The sequence below is a fragment of the Vipera ursinii genome, assembly GCF_947247035.1.
Source record: "Vipera ursinii genome assembly, chromosome: 2".
Lineage (NCBI taxonomy): Eukaryota > Metazoa > Chordata > Lepidosauria > Squamata > Viperidae > Vipera > Vipera ursinii.
The window spans coordinates 147,142,489-147,167,643 of NC_139513.1; the positions used below are offsets into that span (position 1 = coordinate 147,142,489).

Here is a 25,155-nt window from a genome sequence, read left to right on the forward strand (position 1 = left end):
CAGAAGTTGTAGTCCTGCCTTAGGCCCAAAGCTAGCTGGCCGACCTTGGGCTAGAGCAGGGGTAGGCAACCTTGGTTCTTTTATGACTCGTGGACTTCAACTCCCAGAATTCCTGAACCAGCCATGCTAGCTAAGGAATTCTGGGAATTGAAGTCCACGAGTCATAAAAGAGCCAAGGTTGCCTACCCCTGGGCTAGTGTCTCTCTCTCTCTCAGCTCCAGAAAGGAGCAGACAACGGCAAACCACTTCTGAAATCTCGCCAAGAAAACTGCAGGGTCTTGTCCAGATAGCAGCCGGCAGTCGAGACTTCCTTGAAAGGAAAGCAAGTAAAAACGTCACCAACGAACAAGCCCCACTCTCAGCAAGCCGGGCTAGAGAACCTCAATCCTCTCTCAGCTCCAGTACTGAGGATCGCCCCACCCCTTTCCTCGGGGCGTAATTCTAGCCAATCAAGGCACGCCGAACGCCCTCCCTTTGTCCTCTTCCGGTCCTTGCCGGCTCCAAAACTCCCCTCAGCATTCTAGCCTCGCCTCCTGGCAGGTCACGTGATCGCTGGGAAGGGCCAATCGGCGCCGCCTGCTTCTTTATGAACTGCGCCTCGCTTGCCTTGCTAAGCGGAGGGGATGGTCCGGAGCAGGTGAGCAACAGGGGGCGAGGGCCGATCGGTCCGGCCGAAACTGACCGGGGTGATGACGAACCATAAGCAGAGCTTACCTGAGAAGGCCTCTCTCTCTCTCTCTCTCTCTCTCTCTCTCTCGGGAAACGGTGCAGAGCAGAAGGCGGGCTGTCTTATGAACGGGAGCTACCAACGACGGTCGCTAGGGAGAACGTTACGCCGTTTTCAAACGTTACGCTGACACCTTTTAGCTGCAAACGGGTCAGCTGAACTTCGGTCACTCGGTGTTGGCGAGAGTGGGGCGAGGGGGCGGATTTATCTGTCGGAGTAACGAGGATATTATGCCTTTTCATGATAAACGCCACGTCGGGTTTGTGGGTTATTCCCACAAAGCGTTACATACGTAGCAGAACATCCAGATTCAACCATAGTTCCATTCCATACAGCATTAACCTTGTGAACTCTCAGGCTTCCTCCTTCCGTTATATATTCAAGTTGGACAGTATTTAATATTTTATTATGTATATGTAGGGGTGTGGGTCTATATATATGTTGTATGTAGTATGTTTTAGGTGTGTGTCATGTATGTGTCTCGTGAGTGGGCAACTAAATTTCATTTTTGATGTGCGCCATTGTGCCCACAGTAAAAAAATGACAATAAAGATGTGAGTTAACCCAGTTCCCTGTATTACCTCTGAAATATCGGTTACTGTAACAGCGTCAAGCTCTAAGCGAATCAGGTTCTTTTAATTTAGTCTGTTATGTGGACTGGGGTAAAAGTGCTGGAATTGGGGGGGAAAGTGTAATTGACAATTAAGTGCTAATGACAGCGGATGTAAACACAAATGTAGAATAAATGAGAAACCACAATTGTGGGGAAAAAGCATATTGGACAAGTCACATTGTATTCCACCCTGGTAATTGCTACAGTGCTTGCTTGCTTTTGATGTAGGTGCAAACCCGGGCAGACGGGATCCTAAATGGCTCCAGTAGGAAAGGAAAACCAGCAAGTACCTTTGCCCTTTCCGAAGACCCTTGACAAACCAGGTTGGAAGGAAAACACTTTGCGGGCTGCAGGCACTTCGAGTAGCAGTAAGATCCCGGTGCTTTCCAAAAGCAGACACCCTCCAGAGTGGAGACAATCCCAGCCACAGGTGAACATGATGGGGTCATTTTTGACTTAAGCCTGTGTGGCTTTGAGTTTCTCCTTATGTTTGTTTTGGTACTTGGCTGTATGTTTCTTTATGAATTTTATTCTACGAGGCTGCCCTGTTCAAAACAATTCTGGGAATTGTACATATTATAAACTGACATAATTTTACAAAGTGATAACCCAGAAACTAATCCACAATAAAGGAGAATATTTGTAGCTCAGGGCTGAAATGAAGGATCCTCAGTGGTTTTCTTGCAGACATTTTGTACCCCAAATTAGGTAACATGATCAGTGCTCCCGGAGTAAGGAGTCGGCTTTGTTCTCACTTTATAATCTAGTGGCTTGCCCTGTCAGTGTTGGTGGGGGGTGGGGGTCTTAGAGGTGGTTTGTGGTGTTTATAATGTTGGGCTTGTTTGGCAGTTCCTTGACTAGGGTATTGTTTACTTGATTGTTGTTCTGATAAATTTTGGAGTTAATCTATACTCATCTGGGTGCTGATTGTTGGTGGGGAGGTGTATTGGTCTTTTTGTTTCCTTGTTGGTTGTCTCTTTTGCATAGTTTATCTATAAATGTCTGCAAGAAAAGTAGCAAACTCAGAGAGAACTAAGGACCACTCAACTCATACGCAGTTCTTCCAGAAAACACATATCATTTTAATCCAGGGTCTGGATAAAAAGCCAGGTCTTCAAGACAGCAGGGTTGGGGCTCAAACTTTCAGGGGCATGCTATTCTGTTGAGCAGGTTCAACAACAGACAGGGCACATGATGGAACTGATTTTAAAATGGGGGCAGAAGGAGTTGGAGAAAGGCAATTCCTCAGCTAGGCTGTGTGCCTTGAAGGTGTTTATAGACCAAAATGAATACCTTGAATTGCACCTGGAAGTTGCAATCTGCCTTCTCAATAGCCTTCTCTAGAAACAGGTTTGGACACACATCTATCATTGGGACAGAGATGGCTTCTTGAGGAGGTAGCAGTGTAATTACCATCTCACTCAAAGGTTCATTCACTATCTCATGAACCTGATTCCACACCACCTTCCAGACACCCTTGTCTATCAGGAGAGGCATTGACCTAAATGCCAGGTAGATGAGTTAACAGTCTGGAGAATCCTGTTACTTTCTTCAGGAGTTACTGGGTGAAACATCCGAGTAAATGGGACAGAATGGGGGCCCAGTCAGTTGGCATGGAGCTTTAATATGGGCTCTTACCCTTGGTTTTTACTTCATTTTTCTTCAGTGGTTCTCTAGGTGTGCCTTGTCATTTCATTCCCCGGAGCTTCTTAGAAATTCAGGGAACCCCAAGAGAGATTACATAAAGCAGTCAATCCTATACCATCGTTATCTACTGGTTTGAATGCTGGGCCCTGGCTCAACTGGTTTCAAACAACAGCTCAACCTTCCTTATGAATAGCCTGGCCCAGTTCCCCACCATCTCTCTCCCTGTCTGTCAGAACTGATGTGAAGCTATGAAGGGGTGCCTTGCTTCAACTGAGCTTGTGGCTCCCCGAAGGGAAGCATGTACCAGTGATATTTCTATGAAGCAAACGGCCGGCCTTGATGGCTTGCTCAATGGCCTTCATGCAGAGTGCTTTTCTTTCAACATCGTGGTGCTGTTTCTGTACAACATTTAGACTGGTGTGACTGTGTTAAGCAAAATAATGCTGCCTCGTACATCGTTAGTGTTGCTGTACATTGCTAATGGTTTTGGATATTTTTTTTCCAGCTGAGTAATTTATACAAAATAATTTCATCTCCGTGTACACACAGACACATTTACTCTATAGTCATAGATGAACTAGAGTCTGCTGTGAATGGGGTGGGCTATAAAGATAGTAAAATAAATAAATGGTCCATGGGACACTGTCCTTTGGGGTTCTGTTTCAGGCCCCAGTTGTTCACTGAAGAATAATGTCAGAGTAGAAGAGCCACCAATAGAGGAGCGGGGAACCTGATTTTGCTCTTCTCTAACTAGGATTACTACTAGGGCACGTTTTTATAGGAAGACAGTCGTAGCCTGAGTTTAATCCTCCTGTTTTCTTTGCAGCCATGTTCTTTCAAAGGGAGGACTTGCGAGATGTCTCATTCCAATCCAGTTCTGGAACTGGCAGTTGGGTTGGCCTCCAAGACCTCTACCAGAGAAGCCTTATCAGAGATGCAGTTAACCACCTCTGGTTGTAGGAATGAAGGTGATGTGTCTCATGGCAAAGGTATAAAGATGATTGTTCCACACCCATCCTCCTGACCTCCTGTAATGGCATGAAGATCTGGCTCTGCCAGTTGTCGTGAGCCGCAATGGAAGCGCATCATGCTGGAGGTGGCTAATGGATTAAGACGAGATTCCACCTCACCCTCATGTGCATCCTGCTCCCTCCCTCCCCATCATTTTAATTGTAAAATATTACCATTATTATTTATTGCTGCAATGTTGTATTGGCTTTTAATGTTTGTAAGCCACCTAGGCGAGATGAGTGGCAAACAAGTCTATTTATTTATTTATTGAAATGGATCCATTTTTGTACCCCATTATAACTTGATTGAATGAGCTGTCACTTGATAGAATTCTGGTTGGCTGTTTAGGCATTGTAGGCAGCTGACTTTGGATGTGATGGATTAGTAACTTTAACTTAGGGGATGGTATTGTTAAATTTCGACTCCCACTGATACAGGCAACGTTGCTGATGCCTGGCAGTTATATCCTCAGCAAAGTTTTGTGAGTCACAGATGTCCTCCTGCAGTGCCAAACCATACCTGAATATTTCAAGAAGAGCCAGGTCTTAGGATCTTTGTCCTTGGGCTTGGTAATCCATGGCTTGTTGGGTTGCCTGGAATTGTGGTTAATCATAACAATGACAGGTGGTAATAGTCTGAATCAACAGCCTATAATGCAGTACTAGGATTTTTTTTTAATGAGCACTGATTTGTAATTAACACTAAGTGATAATGGTAACTTTACATATGGCTTGTTGTTATGGATGAATCCACAGCTGCTGTGTGTCAACTGCTTTAAATTATCCAGATTGGTCTTGAAATTAGTTTTTGTTTGCATGGATAAATTATCTCCTTTTCTGCTTTATGCTGCTCTTTAACTGGTTTGATTTGATATGATTTGATTTGACCCCCTTCCGTTGTGACAGAGCACACTTGGATTATGTAGCTCTTATGGTAGGCTATATGTGGTTCACATGGAGCCTGTTTTCAATTGGAGATGAAATATTTTTTTAAAAAATTAGTTCTTTCGAACTCTGCATTTAAGTCCGGCTTGGGAAAAATGGTGCAGACTTCCAGGGACTCTTTTCTTGGTATCTGGTATAAATTATTAGAGGCTCCCCCGGGCCCTAAAACACAATACCTTAACTTTATGGCTAATGCAAATCCCAATTTTCCTTGCAGAAGTGAACACAGCCGAGTTTGTGCCTGACCTAGAAGCTCTTGCCAGCATACTATCCAACACAGGGCTGACTCACCAGACGGTGAGTGCAGCTCACAAGCCCAGCCTAGCCCAGCGAGTTCCTCTGACGGGGAAGAGAGCACGGTTAACCAGCATTGGGGTAAGTCTCCATCACGGGCAAGAATTCTGCTGGGCTCATTTGTCTTCTGTGTTCTGGTCTACTGGGTTAAAATGGAGCAGTGCAGATATCCAGCCAGGCACCTCTTACTTCTTTATGAACATCATCATCTGGAGATGTCCTTGGTGATTCTCAGTCATCCAAGTCATGGTTGTTCCCAAGGTGCTTTTTCAAACGGCAACTAGGCTTTGTTTTTCGTTGAAGACATTTCACTTCTCATCCAAGAAGCTTCTTCAGTTCTGACTTCAGAAGTCTTCAGAACTGAAGAAGCTTCTTGGATGAGAAGCGAAACATCTTCAAGGAAAAAACAAACGTCCAGTTGCCTTTTGAAGAAGCACTTTTGGGACAAGCCTCTGAAGATATATTACCTTAACTATCCTTTTTCCCCCCCATTTGGGTTTATTGCGTGGGATGTTTACAAAAGTTCTAGTTCCAGCATAATGTCAGTTGGGAATGGTGTACATATGCAAGAATTCCTAACTGGGTTCATACATTGTTACGATCATTGATAAACCATCAGCTTGGTTTTCATAACATGTAATGCTAAAGCCAAACAAATTTTATTTTAATAAAGCGTAGTGTGTGAACCCAGTTATGCATGTGTAACTCTAGAATTAACACAGTAACACACACAAACCCACACCTCCAGGGTTTTCAAAGAGGAGCATACAGAAGAGCTGGTCAAAGTTGGTCCAAGACTGAAGAGCTGGGTCAAGGTTGTCGGCCATTTTAAGGGTCTGAAGTTCTAGAATTAAATTCCTACACAAGGAATCACACACAAGCCAGACCTTGTTTCCAGCAAAGAGAACAGAGGTCACCAAGTCTCTGCAGCGAGCTATTGCTAGTCAGAATGTTTACCCTGTTGCCTGGCAAGTAACCTCATAGTTTCTCCTTAATTCCAGGTTGCTTCTTTCCTTGACTAGTTTCCAACTATTGTTTCTTGTCCTGCCCTCTGGTGCTTTGGAGAATAAGTTGACACCCCCCCTCTTCTTTGTGGCAGCCTCTCAAATACTGAAATACTGCTGTCGTGTCTCTCCTAGTCCTTCTTTTCTCTAGACTAGCCAAACCCAAATCCCACAACCGTTCTTCATATGTTTTAGTCCCCAGGCCTTTAATCATCTTAGTTACTCTTCTTTCTGCAAGCCAACTGCCAAATGCCCAGATCACAATCATATAACAATGGGGAAGCTGCATTGATCATAAATACGAGGACTACTTGTGAGTCACTTTTTCACAGAGCTGTCATAACTTCAAAAGATCATGAAACAAATAGTCATTAAGCAAGGACTACCTATATGTGTATGCACCTGCACACATTCCTATATACATACTTTGTATGTGTTTGCGTAGACAAACCCTGTGTGGGCACACACAAATCCACCATGTATGTGTTCTGGACATTATTATGGGAACTGCCATGTTTATATCTAGGTTTCTTTTCCCTAGTTCTGTCTATCTGCAGTGCGTGGTCTTGATCTACTTGCTCATTTTCTTGTCCATGTTGGGTTTCCTACCACCTAACGGAGTAGCGCTGAGGAGGTGTTGCCGTGTGGCTCTAGCATTTGTTATTTGTGTCAGGTGGAGATGGCAAAGGCCAGCCAACCCACAAAGACCGTGAAAGGGGACAATTCAACATCCAGTCTGGAGGCAAAACATCCGAACAATGTTGCTGGGGGCAATCTGTCAACGCAAAGGTGAGAAAGACCCAATTGCATTGGAAGCTGTTCCCTTGCAATTTGTTGGAGTTTGGGTAGGTGGATTATGATTTATAATAATCTCGGTAGTTCTACTTGCTACAGATAGTCCTCGAGTTTTGTCCGTTCGTTATCCATTCGCAGTTACCGTGGCCTTAGCCATTGTACTTTACAGCTCGTAAAGTACTTCTGGCTATCCTAAAAATGACATGCTGTGTACTCCTCAACCAGTCACATGACCGCATTTTGGGCACTTGGCAACCGGCTCACATTTTTGAGTGGTGGTGATGTCAGGAGAATGGATTCAGACTTTCAGCCGTCTCATCCGCTTAACTGTTGCTATAAAAATGATTTGTAAAATCAGGACTGGTCATTTGAGTGCCTTGGCTTAACGACTATCCCAACGTACATCTGAAATTTTGGTCCCCACTGTGATTGCAAGTCGAGGAATACCTAGATGGTTTCTTGGTGACTGAGTTACCACGCTGGGTGCAGCCTGGCTTAATTTAACCTTGAGTATGGAATAATTATAGGGACGCGGTGGTTCAGTGGGTTAGGACGCTGAGCTTGTCGATCAGGAGGTTGGCAGTTTGGCGGGTCAAATCCCGAGTGCCATGTAACAGAGTGCCGCTAGGTTGGCAGAAGCTCGTCCCAGCTTCTGCCAACCTAGCAGTTTGAAAGCACGTAAAAATGCAAGTAGAAAAATAGGGACCACTGCGGTGGGAAGGTAACAGCGCTCCGTGCGCCTTTGGCATCTAGTCATGCCGGCCACATGTCCACGGAGACGTCCTCGGACAAGCGCTGGCTCTTTGGCTTTGAAACGGAGATGAACACCGGCCCCTAGAGTTGGAAACGACTAGCACACATGTGGGGGAACCTTTACCTTTACTTATGAAATAATTTATTCTGAATTACATAATTTTTTCACTCCAGGTTTTTAAATCAGGTTTTTTTGCTCCTCGGAGAGGAGGAAGGCATTTCCACCTTTTCAGTAAAGGGGAAAAATGGGTTTTTAGATTCCTACCTCTGCCTCCTCGTTCTTCGCATTATGAATTGCCATGTAAATCCACAGTAGCTCCGATGCTTGTAACTCTCTTGCTTTTGCTCTTAAACAGCAGCTCAGTTGGGAGGAAGGAAATCACAGGAACCTCTGGGAAAGGTGAGTGACTGCTTTCTTCTCTATGATCTAGAGCAGGGGTCCCTAACCCATGGACTAGTACCGGGCCACGACATGCCAGCAACCGGTCCACACAAATAAGCAAAGCCCCATCTGCGGAATGCAGGCAGCACATAAAAACACGCCCCCTCCGGTCCACCCCGGAAAAACCTCTCACCATGTAACTGGTCCCTGGTGCCCCAAAGGTTGGGGACCCCTGATCTAGATCCATGGGCAAGATTCTCTTCTCTTTTTTTTTTGTTTTGGAGTACAGCTAGATTTGCCTTCTATGTCTACCAATACCAGTGAGATAGCGCAAATCAATCAGTGTAGATCAAACAGTATAGTTCATTTATCTTTTGTCAACAGTGGGTTTGACCCAGTTCTTGCCTTCATCTGACACTTGTTTTATGGCCCATTTTGTCACCATATTAAAAAAAAATCTGTCCTGCTCAGCGCACAAAGCATTCATATGGAATTACATTCTTCAGAATTAGATAAAGGTAGTCCTTGACTTACAGTAATTCATTTAGTGAGTTTTTCACGCTTATGACCTTGCAGCATCCCATGCTTGTGTGATCGAAATTCAGACAATTGCCTCATAATCACCTCATAATTATGGCAGTTGCAGTATCCCAGAGTCATGTGATTACCTTTTGTGACTTTCTGACACGATCAGTGAAGAAGTCAGATTCAGTTAACAGCCGTGTTACTAAATTAAAAACTTCAGTGTTTCACTTAACACCTGTGGCAAGAAAGATTGTAAAAATGGGGCAAAACTCACTTAACAATGTTTCATAAGTCGAGGACTCCCTTTATTTCAGGCAAGATTTGCTTCTTCTTGATGGAGACCAGCTTTTCCCAACCCGGTACCACTCAAAGGCATTGGATTTTAGCTCCCTTAATTTCCCTCCAGCGGGGCCTTGATTCCCATGGTACCCGTTTAGGGAAAACTGGTATAAAATAGGACTGCAGGTAGTCCTCAGGTTTACGTCCAGTCATTCAGCAACCCTCTGCCTATTTCCCTGCCCGTCTCTGCAGGGGATAAGAGAAGCCTGAGGTCCTTGCCTAACAGCCACAGTGGGGGCTGCCAGGAATGCTGTCACTAAAAAAAAGTGGAGCCACATACTGTTTTGCTTAATGACCACTTTGCTTAGCAAGTGGTACAAATTAGGTCACGATGCAAGGAATATCTGTAGTTCAGCTCAAGCTGATTTGAGGGCACCCTTTATCTTTTGTCCCTGCAGAGTTCACACCAGACCCAGCAGCGAAAGCAAGCATCCTTTTGAACGTAGGCTTGAGCCACTCTGCCCTTGGAGCCACGGGCAAAATGAGCCTGGCTCGGCGGGTCCCGTTGAAGGATGCTCAGAAACCGTCAGTAATGTGTGACAACATGCAGGTGAGCAACATCAGATTTCTTGGCTTCCCTTGGTAATCCTAGATGCGGCAGATCACCTGTCTTGCATTTGTACACCTTCACCTTCTCCTAATCCTGTTGTCTGCAGGTAGTCCTCGACTTACAACAGTTCATTTAGTGACTATTCAAAGTTAACAGTGGCACAGAAAAAAGGGACTAGCGGCTAATGACCATTTTTCTCCACTTTACGACCGTCGCAGTCTCGCCGTGGTCACGTGATCAAAATTCAGACGCTTGACAACTGATACGTATGATGATTGCAGAGTCCTTGGGGGTCACGCGATGACCTTTTTTTGAGGTCATCTGAGAAGCAAAAGTCAATGGGGAAGCCAGATTCACTTTACAGCCGCGTTGCTAACAACTGCAGCGATTCACTTAACAGCCGTGGCAAGAAAATTTGTAAAATGGGGCAAAGCTCACTTAACAAATGTCTCGCTTAACGATGGAAATTTTGGGCTCAGTTAGGGTTGTAAATCAAGGAATACCTGTCATTGTTGATAGGTTGCTAAGTAGGTTTCAACCTATGAGGAGGGGCTTCAGACTGCGGTGACCGTTGGGCACTGAGTTTGTTTCCTGTCCTTAGGGGGAAGGTGCCTCTCCGTTCCAGCCCCGCATGAGTGTTATGTCGGCAGGGAAGTATGGCCGTGTGCTCTGCCGTACTACTCCAGGCCCTAAAGGTACCATTTACAGAGGAGTTGGGACTTCATTTCAATTTTGGAGCTTTTCATGACTGCGTCTCTCTCTCTGATTTCTAACTTCTCTCTTTGCCTGTTTTGCAGGTCTAGAGAAGGGGGAAGCTTCTGGAGCTCAGCAAACTAACCCATCGCTTAAGAGCTGTTCCAAAGCTGAATGTTCACCTTATGGACTAGCCAGAAGAGTTCCTATTGCCAGCTCTCAATCCTTGGTTTGTATTTGAGGCAATACACTTGAGAATATCTGAACTGTATCCCTAAAAATCTAGCCAGTTCTTGATAATATCTCGATGCTTGATAAATCCAGATATATTTAGCACTGTTGGGATCTTGGAGACAAAGATATCCCTTTATTACTTTGGTTCACATGTAAGATGTGCATCTCCACACCCGGCCCATATTTTATGAAAGCTGAAAGAATGTTTGCTGTTTTTGTTGTTGTTAGTTCAGCTACAATTCAACATCGATGGCTTTTAATCCATAAAGCCTTTTTCTCTTGAATATGTTTGCCTGTTTCTCTATCGTGGGCGGGAACTTGTGGCCCATTAGAGTTTGCTGAACTGTAAGTCCAACCATCCCTTATTACTTACTATGCTGAGTGAGACTGCTGGGATTTGTAGTTCACATCCCAGGTATGCATCGCCCCATTCTGTATAGGCTTATCTGTAGAATTATCTTTGGGTTCTCCTTCATTTACACTTGCCTTTAAAAGGTGTGCAGGCATCAGCAGATGGCGGATGGTGATGTTCTAGTTAGGTCACTTGCTTGGTGATATTAAGCTAGCACCGCTGCTTTTAGTGACAGGCCCAAGTATTTCAGTTTCTTCACGGGAAAGTCTATAATATTTTCAATCAGCTGTGTACAGCTCATACCCAATTTATGACCGTCCAGATTAATGATGGTTCCAAGTTACAATGAACTTGGGAAAAGTGACTTACAACCTGTACTTGTCTTTATGACTCTTGCACCACTCCCACGATCATGTGATTGCTTGGCAACAGATTCGCATTTACGATTGGTTGCGGTGTCCTGTGGTTGTTAGATCATGATTTGCAACCTTTTTTTTTTGCCAATTTCTGGCAAAAAGTGCCCATTGGAGAAGCTGGGTTTGCTTAACGATTGATGGATTTGGTTTACAACCACACGAGTAGCTTCACAGTTCTCATGGAAATGTCATAAAATTAGATCTGACTCGACTTGCAACAGAAATTCCAGTCCAGATTGTGATTTTTAGGTCAAAGATTACCTGTAAATCACTGGAAAGTGATATGCCAAATCTTTTACTGTTGAAGCTATCCTCTCTAAAGGGAAAGGCAGCAGAGACTTAAACATAGTAAGCTATCCTACAGTAAGAAGGTCTGTCTGGCTCAGAACTGTTTCCTCTGACTAGCAGCATTTCTGCAGTGCCATAATTGGATGCATGCTCAACGTGCTGTTATCATTTGTTAGATCTGCCCCTTTTGGAGTATTGTCTTGCAGTTCTCTGTGATTCCATTCAATCCGTCTCTGAATACTTTTCTCTTGTCTTGGATCAGCGTCGCACACCCTGGATACGCCACCGTACACCTCTTACTTCCTGTATGACGAACAAAAGGGTGAGTACCCATCACTTTAAAAAGGCAGTGCAGTGGAAAACTAGGCAACTGTCTAATTCTGCTTCTTACAAAGCTGGTCCAGCTTCCTCTGTTCCACAGGTGCCAAACTTGATTGTGTCGCATGATGTATCGTGGCATTTTTTTGCCTTTGCGGAGCCGGGGTGGGTGTGGCCTGCACGTGATGCATCAAGCCCGTGGCCGCCAGTTTGACACCCTTGCTCTATTCCATACATTAGAGAGGAGGCAAACCTTAGATTAATCTTGACCTCACAAAACACAATTTAGCATTTTTTTCTGAATTGGGGCGTCCATTACATGCCACAGAATCAAAATGAAGGTGCATCATGACCTCACCATATAAATTTTACAATTACCAACTTGCGTCATAATATTTGATACAAGCATATAAGCTACATCACTTTTCTGATGTGTGTGTCAGATGCGTATGTCATTGGTACCCTGGCACATACCTATGGATGGATGCTCATGTGTTGGTGTGCTTGATCTTGTGGTAGTATATTGTCACCTTGTTCGTGACCTAGTGGAGAGCGAGCACGCGGACCTGGCTTGCATCACGGAAACCTGGCTGGGCCCAAAGGGTGGTGTCCCTCTGGTTGACCTCTGCCCGCCAGGTTTCCAGGTGCTGCACCAGCCTCGGGCCCACGGGAGGGGCGGAGGAATGGCAGTAATCATCAGGGAGTCCCTTAGCCCGCGAGAGACCACCGTCCCTCAGATAGTCGGGTGTGAGTCTCTCCTTCTGAGATACGGCCCGGGGGCGCAGTTGGGCCTGCTGCTGGCGTACCTACCACCTAATCGTGCAGCGGCAGCCCTGCCCAAGCTACTCGATGTCCTCTCAGGGTTGGTGGTTGAATTCCCAAAACTCATGGTCTTGGGCGACTTTAACCTACCGTCCCTGAGAGGATCGTCCGAACTAGCTCGGGAGTTCATGGCTTCCATGGCGGCCATGGACCTGTCGCAAATAATTTCTGGACTGACTCATGAGGGAGGCCACACCCCCGACTTGGTGTTCTTGTCTGGACGGTGGCGTGATGATATCGGTGGGGGCGCCACGACCGTTACGCCCCTGTCATGGACCGATCATCACCTCCTACGGCTAGACTTCCCCTTTGCCACCCCCCGCCGTGGGTGCACGGTGCCAACCAGATGGTACCGCCCTAGGCGCCTAATGAACCCTGATAGGTTCCAGGCAGCGCTTGGGGACCCACATGCACTCCCTGCTCACAGCTCGGCGGATGCCTTAGTGGAAGCCTGGGAAAGGGCAGCCACGGAGGCTCTGGACTGAGTTGTACCCCTGCGGCCCCTGACCCGGCGCAGATCCCAGCGAGCCCCATGGTTCACCGCGGAGCTCCGGGAGATGAAGCATCGGAGACGGGGCCTAGAGAGCCATTGGAGATCCAGTCGATCCGAATCCGACCGATTGCGACTAAGAATCCTCACCAGGTCTTATCTCGCAGCGATAAGGGTGGCAAAATCCAACTACTTTTCCACCCTCATCGCGTCTGCAGATAATCGCCCGGCTGCCTTGTTCAGAGTGACTCGCTCCCTACTGAACCAAGAGGTGAGGGAGGAACCCTTGCAGGGTCGAGCCGAGGAATTCGGTCAATATCTGCTTGATAAAATCGCTCGGATTCGAACCGGCCTGGACTCCAACTGGGCAGAGTTGGAGGAACAGGACATGGACAGTCTTGTCGACGTCATCTGGGAGGAATTTGATCCTGTGACTCCGAAGGAAGTGGACAGGATTATGAGGAGGTTGAGCTCCTCCACATGCTTACTGGACCCGTGCCCTTCCTGGCTGGCTTATGCAGCTCGAGAGGGGACACGAGGCTGGTTTCTGGCGGTCATCTCTGCTTCTCTGAGTGAGGGTCACTTCCCCACCGCCTTGAAGGAGGCGGTGGTGAGACCTCTCCTCAAGAAGCCCACCTTGGACCCAACCTCATTGAATAACTTTTGTCCAGTCTCCAATCTTCGCTTCCTTGCGAAGGTTGTTGAGAGCGTGGTGGCGCATCAACTTCCTCAGGTCCTGGATGAAGCAGTTTATCTAGACCCGTGCCAATCGGGCTTCAGGCCGGGCTACAGCACGGAGACGGCATTGGTCGCTCTGATGAATGATCTCTGGAGAGCCCGGGACAGGGGCCATTCCTCTGTCCTAGTCTTATTAGACCTTTCGGCGGCTTTCGATACCATCGACCATGGTATCTTGCTGCGGCGCCTCAGGGGACTGGGAGTGGGAGGCACGGTTCTGCGGTGGTTCTCCTCCTTTCTCCAGGGTCGCTCGCAGTCGGTGCTGGCAGGGGGACAGAGGTCGACCCCGAGGCCCCCCGTTTGCGGAGTCCCTCAGGGGTCGGTCTTCTCGCCTCTCCTGTTCAACATCTACATGAAACCGCTGGGTGAGATCATTCGTAGCTTTGGAGTAGGGTACCATCAGTATGCTGATGACACCCAGCTTTTCATCTCAACTCCAAACAGCATCAGTGATGCCCTCGACGTGATGTCCCGCTGCCTGAAAGCGGTCCGGGAATGGATGGGGAGGAACAGGCTTCAACTCAACCCGGACAAGACTGAATGGCTGTACGTACCGGCAAGCCAGGATACTCAGATCATTCCACCCCTTAACATCGGGGATGAGTTATTACCCCCTGTTGATAAGGCCCGCAACCTGGGTGTCCTCCTAGACTCACAGCTATCCCTGGAAGATCACATAGGAGCTGTGACTAAGGGGGCCTTCTCCCGGGTTCGACTGGTGCGCCAACTACGACCTTATCTGCACCTGGATGCCTTACGTACAGTCACCCATGCACTTGTGACCTCTCGCCTAGACTACTGTAACGCTCTCTACATGGGGCTGCCCTTGAGATCCACTCGGAAGCTTCAACTGGTGCAAAGTGCAGCTGCACGGACACTTTTGGGGGCCTCCCGATACTCCCATATCACACCTCTCCTCTGTGAGCTGCACTGGCTTCCGGTTGCCTTCCAAGTGAAATTCAAGGTGCTAACAATGACATACAAAGCCCTACATGGCCTGGGTCCGGACTACCTACGGGAGCACCTTCTGCCAACGTCAACACCCCTCCGTCCTGTGCGCTCCCATAGAGAGGGCCTCCTCAGGGTGCCACCGCTCAAGGAATGTCGGCTGGTGGCCCCCAGAGGGAGGGCATTCTCAGTGGGTGCGCCAGCCCTCTGGAACTGCTTGCCAACCGAAATCCGGATGGCCCCCGACCTCCGCGCCTTCCGGTGCGATTTAAAAACTTACCTGTTCCAGCAGTCTGGCCTGGCCTGATAGCTCTTGGGGTCTCAGTTGTTTTTACTATTGTTTTTCACTATTGTTCAATCTGTATACCTACCTTACTCTGTACACCGCCCCGAGTCCCTCGGGAGAAGGGCGGTTTATAAAAACAAACAAATAAATAAATAAATAAATATTGTATCAGCTGGCACATGTTTCTGTAAGAAGAATTAGTTTTTTGTTCTTTTGGAAGTAGCATTTTTATTACTTTATTTATCATTTAAATTTGTATGCCAGACTATTTCCAGTGACTCTGGTTGTCTCACAAGTTTTAAAAAAAACACAAGCTTTATCAAATCAATAATTATCTGCCTCTCTATATTTTCCACATCAAATAATTGCTTCCAAAATTTGATTCTCATTACTGTTGCTTGGTTCAGAGTTAATAAAACCGCTTTGCATCTATTTTCTATTTGGGCGCTTCACCTTTTGGCAAATGTAAGCATTCTGACTATGAATATGCTTTCAAAATTTTGGTTTTAAAGAAATTTTAGTAAGTTGTCATTTCTTACTAAGAACTGGTTGTAATGAGCCATTCATTTCTGTCCTTGAATTTGTTCTCTTCAGGTCAAAGTTTTAGACAGAGTCACTGGGCCGATGGGAGCTGTTGGTTCCAAGGAAGAAGATGCACCTGTGCCCTGGGTAAGTGTACCTATGGCAAATAATGGTGTTGCACAAGTGGAAAATATGCCTATAATGAGGTCTTGGGTTTCTCAGGTCTCAGGGCATCCAATCCTTCTACCAGATGGCCCAAAGTTCATTGAAGAGTTCAGCAGTTTTTCTTATTTGTATCTGCCACAAGTACAGGTAGTCCTCGACTTACAACAGTTTGTTTAGTGACCGTTCAAAGTTACAGCGGCATTGAAAAATGTGACTTACGACCGTTTTTCACAGTTACGACCTTTGCGGCACATCCCCACGGTCACGTGATCAAAATTCAGAGGCTTGGCAACTGGTTCATATTTATGACTGCTGCTGTGTCCCAAGGTCGGGGGTCGGCAACCTGAAACAGTGAAAGAGCCACTCGGAACCGGTTCCCTCACGAAAGAAAAAACTGGGAGCCGCAAAGAAGGGCGTGCATACGCGCGCATGCGCAAAACAAGAGGCTTGACAGAACAGGGGAGCCTAAGGGGAGACACGCAGCCGCCCTGCCCCCTCTGAGATCGGCGTTTCTCAGCCCGCACTGATCTCACGCTCCTTACAGTCTCCCTCTCTTTGTTTCAGCTTGCTTTCTGCATTTGGGACGAAGACTCGAGAGACGGAGACTGTAAGGAGGGCAAGATCAGCGTGGGCTGAGAAACGCTGAATCTCGAGTCTTCATCCCAAATACTTGCCTTCTGCAACGCAAGCAACTGGGACAGCTCAGCAGAGGGAATGGGCATTTCTCCGCGCGCGCTGATCAGCGGGCGTGGAGAAACGCCGAATCTCGTGTCTTCGTTCCAAATGATTGCCTTCTGCAACGCAAGCAACTGGGACGGCTCAGCAGAGGGAATGGGCATTTCTCCGCGTGCAGGAGAGGTCTGTTAGGGAGGCGGTGGTCCAGCATTTAACTCCCTCCTGTGTGTGTGTGTCAGACCCACAGGGAACAGCTGGTAGAGGTGGCCGTCTGGCGTTTCCCCCCCTCCTGTGTGTGTGTCGGGCCCATGGGCTCGACACACAGAGACACAAACACCAGACTGCCGCTGCCTCTACCAGCCGTTCCCCGCGGGTCCGGCACACACACACACAAATGAGAGGGGGAAAAATGCCAGACTGCTGCCTCCCTACCAGCCATTCCCCACGGGTCTGACACACACACACACACACACACAAATGAGAGGGGGGAAAATGCCAGACTGCCGCCTCCCTACCAGCCTCCCTACCAGCCGTTTCCCATGGGTCCAACACAGACACACACAAACGAGAGGGGGAAAATGCCGGACTGCCGCCTCCCTATCAGCCGTTCCCCGCGGGCCCGACACAGAGAGAGAGAGAGAGAGAGAGAGAGAGAGAGAGAGAGAAAGGGGGAAAAGAAGGAGGGGATCTGGCAGCACCCAAGACTCCATATGCTGCTCAGAAACACCACCACCATACCCACACGCCCCATCCGACCAACCCACTACTTACCTTTCCAGCAGTCCTCCCATCTCTTCCTCCGCTGCCGCCATGTGCAGTTGAAAGAAGAAGAGGTTTGTGGGCAGTCCCAGAAACCAAAGAACTTCAACCAATCAATTCAAACTTTGCAAGTTTTTTCTTTTCCATGAGAAGTTTGAATTGATTGGTTGAACTTTTTTAGTCCCACTTTTTTTTTTTTTGGACTGCACATGGCGGAGGACTGGGAGCCGCAGGAGACGGCTGAAAGAGCCGCATGTGGCTCCGGATCCACGGGTTGCCGACCCGTGCCCAAGGTCATGTGATCACCTTTTGCGCCCTTCTGACAAAGTCAATGAAGTCCGATTCACTTAACAGCCGTATTATTAGCTTATCAACTGCAGTGATTCATTTAACAACTGTGGCAAGAAAAGTCATAAAATGGGGCAAAGCTGACTTAAAAACAGATATTGTGGGCTTAATTGTCATACGTCGAGGACTACCTGCACAGCTTTATTATTATAAAATATGTCACAGATACTAGATACATAGATGTTCATTTATGTTTTGCTGAAAGCCCGACCAGATAACTCTTGATTAGGGTTAGTTAGTTCATTTTACTTAGAAATAATCATGTGATTACTGTAGAGCTGTCAGATATGGTAGGAGGCCAGTACAGCATTGTTTGTGTTTTGTGGTTCACCACCTGTTGTTTGTTCTTTCCACTTTACTGGTGTTGCAAGTTATGAAATTCTTGGTAAACATGATTTCTGAATTTCTCCTAGGAAACTAAACTTGTTAAATGTAGAATTTTAGCCTGTAAATTTGCTCGGTAATGCACATTTTTATAAGCTAAGTTTGCTCTACAATAATTTATTTTGAAGACCTTCCTGGCTTAAAAAAAGATTGTGTTCCTAAAAACTGCATTTTTTTGTAAAACCAGAAATAATACAAACAGAACCGGTTCTTTTGGCAGGCCTGGCAAAAGTGTAGCAGCCACGCTAGGATGCTTGCTGGGGCTGGGAAATCATTGCCCAGCCAAAAATGGACCAGACAGAAAAATCTTCATGTTTCTGCCTGTTCTTGACAGCCTTTTGGTGGGGATGTGTTTCAGAGGAAGTGATGTGACATTTCCCTATCCACACACACAGGCGAAAATAGCCGTGCGTCTTTTTGATGAGGAAATGGCAGCATCGGTGAAGAAAGTGCCAACTGTTCCTGCGATTACCAAAGAAATGGAAAAGCTTCAGGTAGGCAAGGGAGTCTTAAAGAGTGGGAGTCAAATTGGTGGTTGTTTTTTTTTTTGTAGGAAGGAGTCTTAAATGGGGAGCGTGCTGTGTGGCGATTGCAAGTAAAGTCTGAGATTACAGGAGTGGCTACTGGAGGCTGTAAGCCTGTGGCCTTTCTCCAAAGGCTTGGACCCCAGGCCCACAGAATGGCTCCCAAAATTGATGCTCAGTGGTTATGTTGTAGCTCAGGGTTCTTCAAACATGGCCCTTTTATGACTTGTAGACTTCAACTCCCAGAATTCCTCAGCCAGCGTGCCTTCTTCTACAAGCTACAACAGGGGGTCTTCAAACCTGGCCCTTTTATGACTTGTGGACTTCAACTCCCAGAATTCCTCAGCCAGCGTGCCTGGCTGAGGAGTTCTGGGAGTTGAAGTCCACTAGTCATAAAAGGGCCAGGTTTGAAGACCCCCTGTTGTAGCTTGTAGAAGAAGGTGGTTATTAAGGAGATGGGAAGCAAGCAATGGCAGCCTCACCAGCCTTGGCCGATCTTAAAAATCTAGGCAGGGATGGACCTTGTCAACACCTGCCTAATGCCTACAGGGCTGTAGGGCAGATATGGAAGTTGAACAAATTTCCCAGGAGAAGACATAAACGAACACTTCTGTGCTGTTTCCGTGAAGGCTCCATGGGCTCACCTGCTGAGTCACCAGGAGTCAACTCTCTGAAAGCAATGGGCAGTTGCGATGGCAGGAATGGCAGAGGGTGGTTGGGGCTGCTATATTGCATAGTATCATGTTCTGGAGGTCCTCTGTAGAGAACTGCAGCTCGTCCGCCTCTGAGACAGAGAAGGCGAGTCCAGTGAGGATGAGGTAGAGCCATGTTGCTTGCTAGGTGAGCCGATGTCTCCTGTGGATTCTGGCTGGGGCTACCTTTTTCCTCACAATTCTTCTTTTTTTTTTTTTTGGTAAATTTTTTACTAATTTTCCCCCCCATATAATTCAACTTTTTCCTCACAATTCTTTGCGCTCTTCTCCCTCCAGCGTATTGAGTACCTTGCCCAGCTCTTGCAGCAGGAGATGGACGGTCACATTGATTATGAGGAGGCCCTTTCACTAAAGAAATTGCACAAGTGCTTGAGAGTTCATGGCTCACCAACCCTGCAGGCTTCCAAGCCCGAACTATCTCCTACGCCTGCCCAGGATCCTAAGCCAAGCTTGCCTGAAGAGGCTCCAGACTTAACTGGGACTGTTACCTCTGCGCCTACCTCCACCCACACCACTTCCAGCCAGCTGCACGTCTGCCCCAGCCCCTCCCTGCAGGAAGTCAGCTGCCCCTCATCCAGTGCAACGAGTACAGGTGAGGCAGGAGAGACAGCTTGAAAAAAAGGGCTCTGTACTAGTGTTCAGGCACTTTTAAGGAAGTGAGATGGTGGCTCCAGACTTTCATCCGCCACAACAAGAAGCCCTAGAGCAAGGGGGTCTCCAAAATGGCTAGTTGAGGAATTCTGGGAGTTGAAGTCCACAAGTCTTCATGTTGCCAAGTTTGGAGACCTCTGCTCTAGAGCTGCTCATAGCACTTTTCAATGTCTGAGACTTGCTATTTAAGAAATGTCCTGACTTGACCACGGTCCATGGACAGCGAAACCCCTGCAGATGGGCCATAGGTCTTCAGTTTACATCTCAAGGTCTACTTTCAGAACAAGTGGGGTCGGCCAGAGACGATTAGAGCCAGGTCCACAGGTTAAAAACAAAGTTTAAACTAAAGATTACAGACTGCCAACCAAGCACCCCCTTTCCACTGGTGACTGGAGAAACCAGCTGAGAGTACCGAAGCAGTGCCGGCTGCGCAGTCTTGACAGGAAGCGCAGGCTGCCTTCTGTGGCATACATTTGGCTCCCTTAGAGCCCTTAGGCCTTCTGACAGGTCGCCTGTCTCCACGGCTCCCTGTGGGAACAAATGACAAGGCCAGAAAGATCCTTGAAGTCACTGCAAGGGACTCTGAAGCGTTACGAAAGGAATTGAGGGCACAGAAGGTGATTTTCTCAAAAGACCTGGCCCAGGAAAAGAGGAGAAACTTCTGGAAGTGAGCAACTGTAGTTGTGTATGCAAGGACAACAGGAATGCTTGAAAATGGGATGTTTTTTTTCTGAAATGGATTCCTGGCAAGGGATATTTTGTTCCTTATGAGAACCGGGAAGGATGTATTGGGAAAGTGTCTTACAAATCTAATCTGGCGGGGGGTGCTGGTGGGGGTGGGGTGGCTTTTAAATGGATCCCCATGAGAGAAATGACAGACCAGAAAGTAGCCTGAAGAACAGTGATCCAGCAACCTGCAATTTACCAGGAGCATAAAAGGGTTAGGAAGGGCCAAAAAACCTGTCTCTAGTCAGCCTGGGTCCATGCCTCCTCCTGTTTGCCCCTGCAGGTCTTGCAAAACAACGGTTGGATCACCTCCGCACCGCCCCCCTTCGCTTCCACGAAGCCTGCCTCAATGACGAATGTGCCTTCTACACTTCTCGCCTTGCCTCCCTGACTCAGCCCTCAGCACATCGGTGCCAAGAGCCGGTGGCAAAAATGCTGAACGCTCACGATACCATGGTAAGATGGAGTTAGCTTTGTCGATGTGCGCTGGGCGGGTGGCAAGCCAAGGTTACATGAGCCAAAAGCAGCTACTGATGTTCACCCGAAATATTTGGTTTGACAGAAGACTCCGTGTTGGGGCCTTTTTTTAAAGTAGGCTGTAGCTCAAGGGATGCCGATCTCTCCCCTTGGTGCAATTGTGAATTATGGGCTATGCTGCCATTTTTCCGTTATGACAAAATGTTCTCTCTCTGTGTGGTTTGCAATGTGTGAGTCTGTTTGCCCTCCAGTGCTCAAATTTAGAGGGTTTGCAGTGGGATGCATATACAGAGGGCTGAACATTTTATGCCTGTTCCCACAATTTTGGATTGATTGTGCTGCTTAACATGAGGTATTTTACCCATGAGATGAGATTTCCCCCCCCCCCCAACACACACACTTCTTGCCCTATTGTGAGAGCCTCAAAACCTGGCTCTGCCTAATGGGAATGCTCCATGTTTGAGGGAATCATTGGATTGGGAAGAAGATCCCTACTGCACCCTGTGGTATTTTTAAAAAAAAAACTTGTTTAATCTCTGCCTATTTAATATTGGTTTTTGTTGTTTTGTACCTTTCCTTTTTTATGAGGATTGTAAGCTATCCAGAGTCAATTGTGCCATATAAATTTAATAAAATACAATAATAGGGTTTTTTTTAGTGTGAAAAGGATCTATTTCTGAGAAAAAAAGTGAGATGCCAAAAGTATGCCTGTTTTGCAGAATTAGGGGCTCCAAAGCGTACAGGTGTGTGCAGAGGGCAGAGCAAGTGCATACCAGAACATCCTTGGCATGGATGGCGGAAGGCATGTTCTGAAATGTTTTCTGTGGCAACCAATAACTTCATATTAACCTTTATTTGAAGACAGGCTCATTCTTCAGACAAAAGGGTATATGCTTGCTCTTTTCTGTTTAGACCGGATCGCTATTAAACTGCTGACATTTTAATTGCTTGTGTTTGCCTGACTGAAATGGTGGCCACTGGCATTGTTGTTCAGCTTGCTTTTGGTCAAGATTGTCCATCTTTTTCTTGTCTGTATCCCCTTTATTTGAAGCTTACCAAGGCATTGAGTTGGCTATTCACGTAAGTTGTGTTTTAAGTGTCTGAAATCTGTAGCTGATTTGGTGCCGTGTCTTTATTTATTCAGAATTAGTTTGGGGGTTTTTTGGACAGAGGGCAACCAAGAGAGCCAGTTTGGCCTAGTGGTCAGGGCACCAGGCTAGAAAGCAAGGGACCATGAGTTCAACTCTTGCCTTAGGCATGAAAGCTGGCTGGGGGAATCTTGGGCCTGTCACTCTTCACAAGGTGGTGGTTGTGGGAAAAAATATGAGAACGAGATAGGTTGGCTATGTTCGCCCCTTTGAGTAAAAATAATAATGGTGGGTTGAATTTTCTAACAGTTTTTTTTTTCATGAGACACACTTGTGGATTTTTCCTTTTACAATTTTTAGAAACACTTTTGTATGCCATAGCAATTACCACTTGTATGTAATTTTTGGTAATGTAGCACTTTCAAGAAGTTATCTGCTTTTCCCCTGAGGCTAAGCAAGGGGTGTCAAACTGCCGGCCCACGGGCCGGATGCGTCATGCCAAAACCGCACCCACCCCATTGCCGGCAATGGAAAAACAGTTGTGACACGTCACGTGACATTGCAAGTTTGACACCCCTGGGCTAAGGAATAAACTAAGTTCTTAGAGATGTAGCAGTTGTTATCCCACTTCAGGAGATGTTCTTGATCAGACGTCGTTAGAAGCTTGATAATGGCCAATGAACATATATCTTTGTTAATACTTTTGCTCTCTCTCTCTCTCTCTTTTCATTTAGCACTTTACACCCATCTCTGCCTCGGCACCTCTTTCCCCACCTTCAGAGGAAGAAAGGACTCCACTCTTCTGAAAAAAAGGAGCCGTGCCACTGTTTTGGGGTTGGTTGAGGGAGGCGGAAGTGCTTGGGCAGTTGTGAAAAGGGAGGAGAAACAGCTGCAAAAGCCGTTCTGTCAAGGATACACTAATACTATATAAACAGGTTTTTTTTTTAATGTAAATGGTATATAAACAGGTTTTTTTTAAAAAATAAACTAACCGTAAAAGAGTTGCCCTGTTTTTTTTCCCCACCCCCACAAAAAAATGGAATGAGAAGAAAGCACGGAATTTGTTCCAAGTTTGCCTTCCTGTGAAATAGCCTTGCCAGATTTTATTACAGGTGCTTTTTATTCACATGCCTCATGCTGTGTTTGTAAGGGGGAGAGAGCCTGATCACAGGTAACTGCTGTATGAAGGGAGTAAGAAATTTGGTTTACACATTTTGTGGACTAATACTATTACTTGTACTGAAATACGTAGAAAAAATAAAGGGCCGATAGCCAATCTTTCTACCTCCATTTTTTCTTCTTCATTGGTTGTAAAGTTATTTTTTTTCAGCACTGTCGTACTTTTGAACAGTCGCTGAGTGAAACAGTTGGTAAGTGAGGACCACCTGCAGACCAATTGCATAGTGACAAGGGCAAAATTTTGTTGTTGCCAAATCCTTCTCAGAGTCGGGCTGCTGTCATCCACCAGCCAAAGCTGGGCAATGGTTTCCACCTGCCCTGCCAGTCCTAGCTGAGGATCCTCAGCTCATGGATCTGATCCCTCATGGGAGCCAAGTCAAGAAACCCCATTCAACAAATGGCTGCTTCATCATTCATCCGTTTGTCCCATCCAAGCTCCAAGTGCTCAACAAAACAGGCATTTATGTGGCTCGGATAGTGATGATACGGTATTGTAGTCTGGCCAGGTAGCTGACTTCTCCCAGTAGCTTCAGGTACTGTAGCTACTGTAGCTTCAGTAGCTTGGGTGTCCTCCTGGACTTGCGGCTCAGTCTTGAAGATCATATAGGAGCCGTGACCAGGGGGGCTTTTGCCCAGGTTCGCCTGGTGTGCCAGTTGCGGCCCTATCTGGACTGAGATGTCTTGCGCACAGTCACTCATGCGCTCGTGACCTCCCGGTTAGACTACTGCAACGCCCTCTACATGGGGCTGGCCTTGAGGACCACTCGGAGGCTTCAGCTGGTGCAGAATGCAGCCGCGCGAGTTGTGATGGGGGCTTCCCGATACTCCCATGTAACACCTCTGCTCCGCGAGCTGCATTGGCTTCTGGTTGTCCTCCGGGTGAGATTCAAGGTGCTGGTGATGACCTATAAAGCCCTAAATGGCTTGGGTCCAGGATATCTGAGGGAATATCTGTTGCCGGCATCAAGTTCCCTTCGTCCTGTGTGCTCCCACAGGGAGGGCCTTCTCAGGGTGTTGCCGGCAAAGGATTGCCGGCGAGCAACACCCAGGGGGAAGGCCTTCTCTGTGGGTGCACCTGCCCTTTGGAACCAGTTAACGTAGAGCTCAGGACTGCCCCTGATTTTTGTTTGTTCTGCCGGGACTTGGCTCTTTGAGCTTTCCGGCCAGGACTGAGAACTTTTAATTTTTAATTTTTAACTTATTGTAATTGGGTTTTTAATCAGAGTTATAGAGGTTTTAGATTTTTAATCGGAAGGATAATTTAATCTATTTTAATTGTTATTAACTTTTTGTATTGTAATGTTTTAATTGCCTTGTGAACCGCGCTCGGTCCTACGGGAGAAGGGCGGTATATAAGTTCAATAAATAATAATAATAATAAATATTAAGTACAAATGGTACATAACAGCTCTGTAAAGAAAAGACCCATAGGGAGGTACACCAGGTCTTGCGCTGACATCACTGCTTTCTTCCACCGATTGGAGCTATCCTCTTAAAGGAAGTGTGGAGGCACTGTGTCTCCAGTTCCCAATTCCTACAAACGGTCCAGGGAGATACTGTGATAAATGATATAAAACAGGGGTCCCCAACCCCCGGTCCGTGGACTGGCACCGGTCTGCAGCGTGCCAAAAAACTGATCCGTGCAAACAAGCGAAGCCCCATCTGTGGGATGCAGGCAGCATGCAAAACCACACCCCCTCCAGTCGGTGAAAAAAACCCTCTCTCCACAGAACCGGTCCCTGGTGCCCAAAAGGTTGGGGACCTCTGATATAAAA

The 25,155-nt window shown here is 46.8% G+C and overlaps 1 protein-coding gene across 3 annotated transcripts; it reads left to right on the forward strand.

The window, feature by feature from the left end:
• Positions 1-555: 555 nt before the first annotated feature.
• Positions 556-24,608, forward strand: TROAP (trophinin associated protein). 3 transcript variants are annotated; one of them, XM_083352754.1, is made up of 15 exons: positions 556-637; positions 1,569-1,770; positions 3,814-3,976; positions 5,160-5,317; positions 6,914-7,029; positions 8,145-8,188; positions 9,433-9,584; positions 10,186-10,279; positions 10,382-10,506; positions 11,830-11,889; positions 15,764-15,838; positions 18,418-18,516; positions 19,536-19,851; positions 20,920-21,092; positions 22,936-24,608. In XM_083352754.1, the coding sequence occupies exons 2-15, from the start codon at positions 1,597-1,599 to the stop codon at positions 23,005-23,007; spliced, it is 1,821 nt and encodes a 606-aa protein (XP_083208880.1). In that variant the 5' UTR covers positions 556-637; positions 1,569-1,596; the 3' UTR covers positions 23,008-24,608. The 3 variants fall into 3 exon arrangements, with proteins under 3 accessions (XP_083208880.1, XP_083208881.1, XP_083208882.1); XM_083352755.1 differs by having other exon boundaries at positions 8,148-8,188; XM_083352756.1 differs by having other exon boundaries at positions 3,814-3,955.
• Positions 24,609-25,155: the final 547 nt, after the last annotated feature.

Coding starts and splice junctions, on each gene's coding strand:
- TROAP (XM_083352754.1), top strand. CDS start 1,597: ATGGCTCCAGTAGGAAAGGAAAACCAGCAAGTACCTTTGCCCTTTCCG. Junction 8,189..9,432: donor CACAGGAACCTCTGGGAAAG/GTGAGTGACTGC, acceptor TTGTCCCTGCAG/AGTTCACACCAGACCCAGCA. Junction 21,093..22,935: donor TGAACGCTCACGATACCATG/GTAAGATGGAGT, acceptor CTTTTCATTTAG/CACTTTACACCCATCTCTGC.